The sequence below is a fragment of the Brachyhypopomus gauderio genome, unplaced genomic scaffold, assembly GCF_052324685.1.
Source record: "Brachyhypopomus gauderio isolate BG-103 unplaced genomic scaffold, BGAUD_0.2 sc80, whole genome shotgun sequence".
In the NCBI taxonomy this organism is placed as follows: Eukaryota; Metazoa; Chordata; class Actinopteri; order Gymnotiformes; family Hypopomidae; genus Brachyhypopomus; species Brachyhypopomus gauderio.
The window spans coordinates 635,001-645,000 of NW_027506901.1; the positions used below are offsets into that span (position 1 = coordinate 635,001).

Here is a 10,000-nt window from a genome sequence, read left to right on the forward strand (position 1 = left end):
CTGGCCATCTGTAATCGTAACATCATACATGTAGCCGTCTGCGGCGTGCGCGTCCGCTAGATATCGGTCCAGCGCGATGACGGCGACACACAGCGGCCTCGCCAGCGCCAGGCACAGAGTCCTGGAACCGCATAGCTGCTCCAGTGTGTCCCGCAGAGCACCGGGTGTTCGCGCACACACACTCTCCAGCGTGCACACACTCTCCAGCTCACGCGCACTCTACGGCGCTCACACACACACACACTCTCTCTCTCTCTCTACGACGCTCACACACACACACACTCACTCTCTACGGTGCTCACACACACACACACTCACTCTACGGTGCTCACACACACACACACACACTCTCTCTACGGAGCTCACACACACACTCTCTCTCTACGGAGCTCACACACACACACTCACTCACTCTCTCTACGGCGCTCACACACACTCCCTCTCTCTCTACGGTGCTCACACACATACACTCTCACTCTCTCTCTCTCTCTCTCACACACACACACACACACCCTCTCTCAGCTCTGAGCAGCTAGCTAGCCAGTTAGTTCCGCCTGCTCTGTGAACGACTGAAGCGTGTGTATAATTCTGTCTAAATATACGACAGCGCTACAAGCGGCCTCGCTGTCATATATCAGCAATATTATTCAACATATTTCCTCGGAGCGAATGTTGATAAGACGGTAAACACAAACTAGCACAACTTCTTCCTCTTCGCTTCATGAATGGCGCGGAAGATTCGTCTCTTCTTCTCGTACATGTCGACGGCGCTTTAACGCTCTGAGTCTAATACTGCCCCCTATAGTCGGAGATGGAAATCACACCACTGCTTCTTAAATGTTTAATGTAATGTGTAATCACAATTTTGTCAATTGTGATTTTTACATCCCAATCGAAATTTGTCCTCCGCTTTTAACCCATCTGTGCAATCAGAACACACACACACACACTAGTGATTACTAGGGGGCTGTGGATCACACGTGCCCAGAGCGGTGGGCAGCCCTAGCCCGGCGCCCGGGGAGCAGTTGGGGTTAGGTGCCTTGCTCAAGGGCACCTCAGTCATGGCCTGTCTGGGAATCGAACCCACGACCCTCCGGTCACAAGACCAGTTCCCTAACCGCCAGGCCATGACTGCCCCTTCACACAGTACATAAGACCAGGGGTGGAAAGTAACTAATTACATTTACTCACATTTCTGCAATTGAGTACTTTTTATGAGTAATTTGTAATTTTCTGAGTAGTTTTTGAAATATGTAATTTTTACTTTTATTTGAGTACATTTTGACCCAAGTAGTTTTACTTCACTACATTTGAACGCCCTCACATTACTCAGTAAAAAATATTGATGGTGAAAAATTAAATGCGGGCAGAAATTTAAACTTCTGAGTCCCAGAACTGAAGGCCAATTGCATGGCCTTGCCTTGCGTGTGCCCTTTCCATTGTCTCATAATCAGGTCGTAATCTGGTGCACTTTTTTTCCAAAAGGATGAGATTGTTCTATCTTTAAATCTTCTATCTATCAGGTTCTGTGGGATCCTGTGGACATTTTATTGTGAAAAGTGGGATCCTGTGGGCACTGTATTTTGAATAGCTGGATCCTGTGAGCGTTTTAAATAGTGGAATCCTGTGTGCATTTTGTTTTATTTTGAGATGTGGGATCCTGTGGTCATTTTATATTTTATTTTGAGTTGTGGCAACCTCTGGGCATTTTATTGTGAATAGTGGGATCCGGTGGGCACTGTATTTTGAATAGTTGGATCCTGTGAGCACTTACTTTTAAATTGTGGGATCCTATGAGCATTTTTTCATTTTTGATGTGGGATCCTGTGGGCATTTTATTGTGAGTAGTGGAATCCTGTTTGCATTTTAGTTTGATTTGTGGCATCTTGTAGGCACTTAATTTTGTGTGCATTTTGTTTTTTGAATAATTTGTAATTTAAATTTCTTTATAGTGTTGTCCATTGGATAATAGGACTGAAAATTGTTTTCACTTTATGGTACAGGTTGAATGAATGAATGTTCAATTTATATAGCGCCTTTCTAGGTACTCAAGGTCGCTTTACAATTTTAACACAGGTACAACTCTTACACTACCAATCACACACAGCGTACTCTCTACCGGAAGCCACAGCCCCCTTGGGGACTGAATGGGGTGCAGGAAGGGGAGAGAGGACAGACCCAGTGGCAGAGCACCATCCACCACTGGACATACAAGCAAACACACTCAGACAACTGCTTTTATTGGACATGAAGACACACAGACACACTCAGGGACAATTTGTCAGGGAATCAGGGAATGCCAATTTACCTAACCTCCATGTCTTTGGACTGTGAGAGGAAACCAGAGACCCCAGAGGAAACCCACGCAGATACGGGGAGAACATGGAAACTCCACTCAGATAGAGATTTGAACCCAAGACCCCAGTGCTGAGAGGCAAACGTGCTAACCACCAATCCACCATGTTGCCCGCTGTCCTTGTGCTGTGAGGAAGTATGTTCCTGAGCCCAGCTGATCTTTTTGCAAGTGTGTATGTGCACTTAAATACACTTTGAAATTTGGTTCATGATTCATCCATGCATTAAATAACTGAAAGTAACTAAGTAACTTTTACTCAAATTACATTTTAAATGAAGTAATTTTGTACTTTTACTCAAGTAAATTTTGAGATGGGTAATTTTACTTTTACTCTGAGTAGATTTTAGGTAAAGTAATGGTACTTTTTCTCAATTACAATTTTTCAGTACTCTTTCCACCTCTGCATAAGACACAACAGAGTCACGAGGTTTTAAAAAATATTTATTTGTACCACATTATCAGGATCGAATAAAAATATTTAAATATCACTATGACAATATCCAAGCTGTTTCAGAATGTAAACCTTTTTTTATTAATATCCTTTAAAACAATATTAACATGTTAAAGCTTATTTCAGTGGTATATGTACAGAAAAACAGGCCATACAACAGAATAGTCTTCACCTGTACCTGAAGCACAGGTCCGTCCACCTCCCCAGTAAGACACTTCAATAATTCTTTTACAAAATACTTGTTTTTCTTGTTTAAATCAAACAACATATATAAATGTATTTCAATCTGTTTAACATTTTATAAAATAAACAACTATATACTTTTTCTGAACATCTTTATACATTCTATGTTACAATATTTTCAAAGTGCAATCTACACTGTAAAATGTGCATTTTTGAACCAAATTTCCATAATCATCTGTTCAACTGGTCTGACTAATATAGTGATCACTGTGTGCTCATAAATACCAATAAACAGACACACACTCAACCACTGGCACACACACACACACACACACACACACACACAGACCAGATGCCTGCAACCTCAACAGAACCAAGAAAATACCCAAGACAGAGAGAAAATGAGGAGCTATGTGGTGATGAACATGGAAATGAGGGTGGAGATGAGGGTGGAGAAGACGGTGGTCATGAGGTGGAGATGAGGGTGGAGAAGACGGTGGTCATGAGGTGGAGATGAGTGTTACCTTGACAATGTAAACAGGAGAAGAAATTATAAATGATTTATGTGAGAATAATGAAGGAGAAAGACAGATGGAGGGTATTCGTCTGCTTCAACACAACCAAACACAACCAAACACTACATGAACACTACATGAACACTACACGAACAGCAGAAGAACACACATCTTGAAACTGAAGCAAATAACTGAAAATCAGAAGGCCTTCATCTGGAGTTTCCCTGAAGCTTGAATGAACTTGAATGACTCAGAGTTGAATGAGTGTTGAGTGAGTGTTGGTCAGTGTTTACTGAGGATGGAGTTAGTTTCTGTCATCATGTCATCCATCACACTTTAAAATGGCCTGTGACAAATGCCTAGTCAAAAATTAAGTCCAAACCGCTCAGAATCCAAACGGAATCCACTAAATTGTCCACAATCACTTTTTGGTTTTCATTTATACCAAGACTGAATCTATTATCAGGAAAGTGTTTATACAAAGAATAGAATGTGGATGTGTGTCTGTAGTGTGGATGTGTGTCTGTAGTATGGATGTGTGTCTGTAGTATGGATGTGTGTGTAGTGTGGATGTGTGTCTGTAATGTGGATGTGTGTCTGTAGTATGGATGTGTCTGTAGTGTGGATGTGTGTCTGTAGTATGGATGTGTGTCTGTAGTGTGGATGTGTGTCTGTAGTATGGATGTGTGTCTGTAGTATGGATGTGTCTGTAGTGTGGATGTGTGTCTGTAGTGTGGATGTGTGTATGTAGTATGGATGTGTCTGTAGTGTGGATGTGTGTCTGTAGTATGGATGTGTGTCTGTAGTGTGGATGTGTGTCTGTAGTGTGGATGTGTGTCTGTAGTATGGATGTGTCTGTAGTGTGGATGTGTGTCTGTAGTGTGGATGTGTGTCTGTAGTATGGATGTGTCTGTAGTGTGGATGTGTGTATGTAGTATGGATGTGTCTGTAGTGTGGATGTGTGTCTGTAGTATGGATGTGTCTGTAGTGTGGATGTGTGTCTGTAGTATGGATGTGTGTCTGTAGTATGGATGTGTCTGTAGTGTGGATGTGTGTCTGTAGTATGGATGTGTGTCTGTAGTATGGATGTGTCTGTAGTGTGGATGTGTGTCTGTAGTATGGATGTGTGTCTGTAGTATAGATGTGTCTGTAGTGTGGATGTGTGTATGTAGTATGGATGTGTCTGTAGTGTGGATGTGTGTCTGTAGTATGGATGTGTGTCTGTAGTATGGATGTGTGTCTGTAGTGTGGATGTGTGTCTGTAGTATGGATGTGTCTGTAGTGTGGATGTGTGTCTGTAGTGTGGATGTGTGTCTGTAGTGTGGATGTGTGTATGTAGTATGGATGTGTCTGTAGTATGGATGTGTCTGTAGTGTGGATGTGTGTCTGTAGTGTGGATGTGTCTGTAGTGTGGATGTGTCTGTAGTGTGGATGTGTGTCTGTAGTATGGATGTGTGTCTGTAGTGTGGATGTGTGTCTGTAGTGTGGATGTGTGTCTGTAGTATGGATGTGTGTCTGTAGTATGGATGTGTCTGTAGTGTGGATGTGTGTCTGTAGTATGGATGTGTGTCTGTAGTGTGGATGTGTGTCTGTAGTATGGATGTGTCTGTAGTGTGGATGTGTGTATGTAGTGTGGATGTGTCTGTAGTGTGGATGTGTGTCTGTAGTGTCTCCCCTCACAGACTGCAGTTTCTACTACTCATTCCTCATTGCTGTGTACTCAGGGTTTACGTCCCATCAGCTCATTTCCTAACCAGCACTTTATCCAGAGGGTTCATGGGTTTCAGAGCCCCTGTGTTCTGGTTTCTGTGCAGGGCTCAGGGGAGGTTGGGGTGCAGGATAGTCCAGGTCTATGTTCACTGCTTCAGAACCGCTTCAGAACCGCTTCAGAACCACTTCAGAACCGTGCTTCTGGTTTCTCAGTACACTACATATGTTTCAGCTGATAGTAATTCAAGAAAGATGCTTTTAATCAAACAAATGAATCAATTAATCAATGTTGTATGTGGATGAACATAAAGGTGTGGTGATTGTCTTGTAAGAGAAACCTGAGCAAGTCGAGTCTTTGCCTACTGCTTAGTGTGATCACACTGCTGCCTGCAACCACTATGATGTCTACAGCCAAGTAATGCTGGATAAATTCTCATACAAAAATATTTTTTGGTTTACACAGTCCATCGGTATAAACTACTAAGCATCTGTGTCTCATACAAGAAGTTAAAAAGCGAAACAAAAGTCCAACATTGCACATCAAAGCCACACCAAGACAAATAAAACGACAAATAAAACGAAGGACATAGCCTACAGACGTATGTCAGGTACAGTTTCAGCAGTTCTATGACCAAAGCCCTTATGATCATGGTCAGATTGTCATTTATATAAACAGCACATTTAGAATCTATGGGCATACTCACACTGGGCACCGTGCTCGGGCCCGCTTGAAGAGGTGGGCCAGGGCACGATTCATGTGGACTCGGGCACGGTTCGCTTCTAGTGTGAGCGCTATCCGTGCCCGGGCCCGCTTGGTGCCTCTTGTGATTGGTTCATTTCGCTGGAACTCAAACATGACGTCAGTGATGCGACGCTCACGTTAAACAGTCATAGTGGCAAAGCGGTTAGCAGACAATCGTTGTGCTAAATTATCGATAAATCTGTGCTTGCACCGTGTTTCTGCACTCCCAAAACGACTCCAAAAATACAATAAAAAGAGAATCGTGAACTCTATAGTGTTGTGCGAGCGCGCTTTTTTTCCAAATAAAGCGGCGTTGTGATGACGTAAGCGTGCTTGGGCCGGGTTGCTGAAGCGAGTGTGAGTGCAGGCCAGCGGGGGAGTGGGGAGGGGGGATAACCGGGCCCCAGCACGGAACCAGCAAACCGTGCCTAGTGTGAGTATGCCCTCAGTCTATGTCACACACACACACACACACACACACACACACACACACACACACACACACACACACACACACACACACACACACAACCAATCATCCCTTATTATCTTTTGATAACCATCTAAAAACCAAATAGCCTAGCCATGCTAACGTTAACCACGCAATCTGAGAATAAAGCCACGCTGATTTTCAACAGTCCTGCCGTCCTAATATTGTTAGACTTGGTTGTTACTCATAATTTGAGAAGCACTGAGCCTGAAGGCCAACCCTGCACATACGTAGCTGTAGGAGAACGCTGAAACAACTCTGGGTGTTGAAGGTAGTGGCCTTGGTAGTCTTAATGGAGAGCAGAGTCGTTAATCACACTGATGGCTTCTGCTGCCTGTCTACATCAACGCATGAGCCCTCTGTGATCTGCTCGTGGTCCTGTGTGGACAGTTAGGGGACTACTGATTGTCCTCAGGGTGCAGGACAGAGTCCGTCTCCTCACTCACAACACCCCAATGCACGTCCGTAATTCAACATGGCAGTACTGAATGTTGGCTGTCAAACAACACACGAGTTACACATTATGTAGACACACAGTAAGAACTCCTGACTTACTTCCAGATCTGATTCAGTTAAACGTATTTACCTGGACATGGAACACAATGGTAGTGATCCTGTCTGCCACGCCCCATCACCCCACCCCTCATAGCCCCGCCCCTCATGAACATGTGTGAGAGTTGTTTGTTTCTATGGTGGTGTATCTGTTAAAGGCAAGCGCAGAGCAAGCTTGCTGGAACTGGAAACAAGCCAAAGAAAAACCCTGACAAAACAACACTTGTGATCAGACAGACACGCACAAGCTGGTGTTTCTGACACTGTCTCACGTCCAACAGCCCTTCAAAACAACGTTCATGATCAGACAGACACGCACAAGCTGGTGTTTCTGACACTGTCTCACGTCCAACAGCCCTTCAAAACAACGTTCATGATCAGACAGACACGCACAATCTGGTGTTTCTGACACTGTCTCACGTCCAACAGCCCTACAGTGGAACATTTCAGATCTTCTTTAGCTTAGAGTTTGGACTCTCTCCAATATGCCGTTAAAATGATGTCCTAACTTGGTCTGGCTTGACCAATCGGAGATGGGCTGGCTAGCTCCTCCCACAAATCCCAGCATCCTTCACCAGCAGTAGGACATGGAGTGTGTCTGCTCATGACGACGTCTCTGCAGTGTGTCTGTGCTGCCATAGTAACAGGACTTTGGCTGTTTTGGGGATTTTAGGGTTGGTGGAGAACACAGTTCTGGAGTCTTTCACACCCCTTCTCTAAACTCCACCCTCTATCCCAGCATCCTTTTCAGCCCCTCCCGTGGGGGCGGGGCTACCGTGGGAGCATGTTTCTGTAGTCTGATTGGCTGCTTGGCAGAAGCTGGGACTGAAGGTGCTGCTGTGGCTGTTGTTGATGATGTTGTTGTTGTTGTTGTTGTTGTTGTTGTATGTATCCCACAGTGCTTTGTGGCTGGACATTAGCAGTGTGGAAGAAAGCCTGTGTGGGTCCACTGTGGATGATGCCCTGTGTCTGCATCTGAGAGACAGAGAGAAACAGAAAGATAGAGGGAGAAAGAGAGAGATAGGGGAGGAGAGAAAGAGAGAGAGATAGGGGAGGAGAGAGAGAGAGAAAGAGAGAGAGATAGGGGAGGAGAGAGAGATAGGGGGAGGAGAGAGAGAGAGAAAGAGAGAGAGATAGGGGAGGAGAGAGAGATAGGGGAGGAGAGAGAGAGAGAGAAAGAGAGAGAGATAGGGGGAGGAGAGAGAGAGAGAAAGAGAGAGAGATAGGGGAGGAGAGAGAGATGGGGAGGAGAGAGAGATAGAGAGAGATAGCGAGAGATAGGGGGAGGAGAGAGAGATAGGGGAGGAGCGAGAGAGAGATATGGGGGAGGAGAGAGAGAGAGAGAGTGATAGGGGAGGAGAGAGATAGGAGGAGAGAGAGAGAGAGAGAGAGAGATAGGAAGGTGGAGATTGAGAAAAAGTGGAACCCTAAACCCTTAACCCCAACACTAACCCCACACTATATATAACATTATATATAAAACTGATTAGGGATTTGGCATTTGTAAAGCTATAGGTCAATATGTATATGACAATAACAATAATAATATTTGTGGTTATATAAATATATATCTATATCATTCTATTGTGAATCATTCTCATATGAATCATTACAAAGTGAATCATTCCCATATGAATCATTACAAAGTGAATCATTCTCATATGAATCATTACAAAGTGAATCATTCTCTAAATATTTTGTGGTGTTTATAGAATCATTTACCTGAAAGAATTGCTGAGGCTGTTGAATGTGCAGACTGTGCTGGATGCTCTGTGGGTGGGGCGTGTAGGTGGGCGGAGCCCGAGGAGTGATGAAACTGTTGTGGGGGATCATGATTGGTGAAGTGAAAACAGGGGAGGGAACCAGCACAGCATTGCAGTTGACCTGTTGCACTGGAAAGGGAGGAGCTATCATTTGCTGGTCCAGGTATCTGCAGAACACACACACACACACACACACACACACACACACACACACACACACACAATTATGCATTTCAATATGGTACTGTTAGTATTTTCTCCTTTTTGTAAACCTACTAACTGGTGTGAATCTAACCCTATATCCCAATTATGTTCTTTAAAGCAGGAGGTTTTTAATCTGGTTGCTTAACAGAAAAGGAGATTAAATCAGGAACATGCATGCTGACATCACTACACTATCAACACAACATCCAGGATAGGTAGCATTACCTGCTTAAATTACACAAACACATCTAATACACACATTCACATATATTTATAAATTCACACTCTCTCTCTCTCTCTCTCTCTCTCTCTCTCTCTCTCTCACACACACACACACACACACACACACAAGGTTTGCTGGATGGCAGGATTGCCACCTGTAACCTACACACCTACACACACCTATACATACACACCCATACAGTTCAGTATACTGCATGTTCCAACAGTGTGTGTATGATATCACACACCTATACACACACACACCCATACAGTGATATCACACACCTATGATGGTGTGTGTTCATGCGTGTTTGACTCTAACCAGGACATAGAGGAGATCACAGTCTCCACACCACAGTTATGACGCCCCTTATTATTAAAGCCCCTAGCCTACATGTCATTAAATATATTAGGACTAGTACATATTTCTGATATTCTTGAAGGTTACACACAGGGCAGGTGTGTTAGGATAGGCTGGACGTTTCATAATGTATGTGTATGAATATTTGTGTGTGTACCGTAGCTGTCCATCGTGGCTGTTGTCTGGATCAGGGTGTGTGTGTGTGTCAGCGTCGGTGCGGCGGCCGAGGTTTGGGGAGAAGATCATGGGGTTGCTGTAGAGCGGCCTGGTCAGGCTGGTGTGTGTCTGCACAGGAACACTGACTGACTGATACACACACACACACACACACACACACACACACACACACACACACACACACACACACATACACAGACATACAGACACACACACACACACATATACAAACACACACAGACATACAGACACACACACACACATATACAAACAC

General features: G+C 44.1%; 2 protein-coding genes across 4 annotated transcripts in view; both read right to left on the reverse strand.

Annotated features, from left to right (window-relative positions):
* The window catches only part of radx (RPA1 related single stranded DNA binding protein), a 12,140-nt gene extending 11,378 nt beyond the window's left edge, over nt 1-762 (reverse strand). The window contains exon 1 of the mRNA XM_076991005.1: nt 1-762. This exon is cut by the window's left edge and continues 361 nt beyond it. Within this exon, the coding sequence (XP_076847120.1) occupies nt 1-30 (30 nt within the window). The 5' untranslated portion in view covers nt 31-762.
* A 2,019-nt stretch (nt 763-2,781) lies between these two features.
* Nucleotides 2,782-10,000, reverse strand: part of npas2 (neuronal PAS domain protein 2) — a 68,542-nt gene continuing 61,323 nt past the window's right edge. For all 3 annotated transcript variants that reach the window (XM_076991008.1, XM_076991009.1, XM_076991007.1), the window contains exons 19-21: nt 9,707-9,855; nt 8,722-8,929; nt 2,782-7,974 (exon numbers count right to left, since the gene is read on the reverse strand). In XM_076991008.1, coding sequence (XP_076847123.1) covers nt 7,771-7,974; nt 8,722-8,929; nt 9,707-9,855 — 561 coding nt within the window. In that variant the 3' untranslated portion in view covers nt 2,782-7,770. The remainder of the gene's footprint in view (nt 7,975-8,721; nt 8,930-9,706; nt 9,856-10,000) is intronic.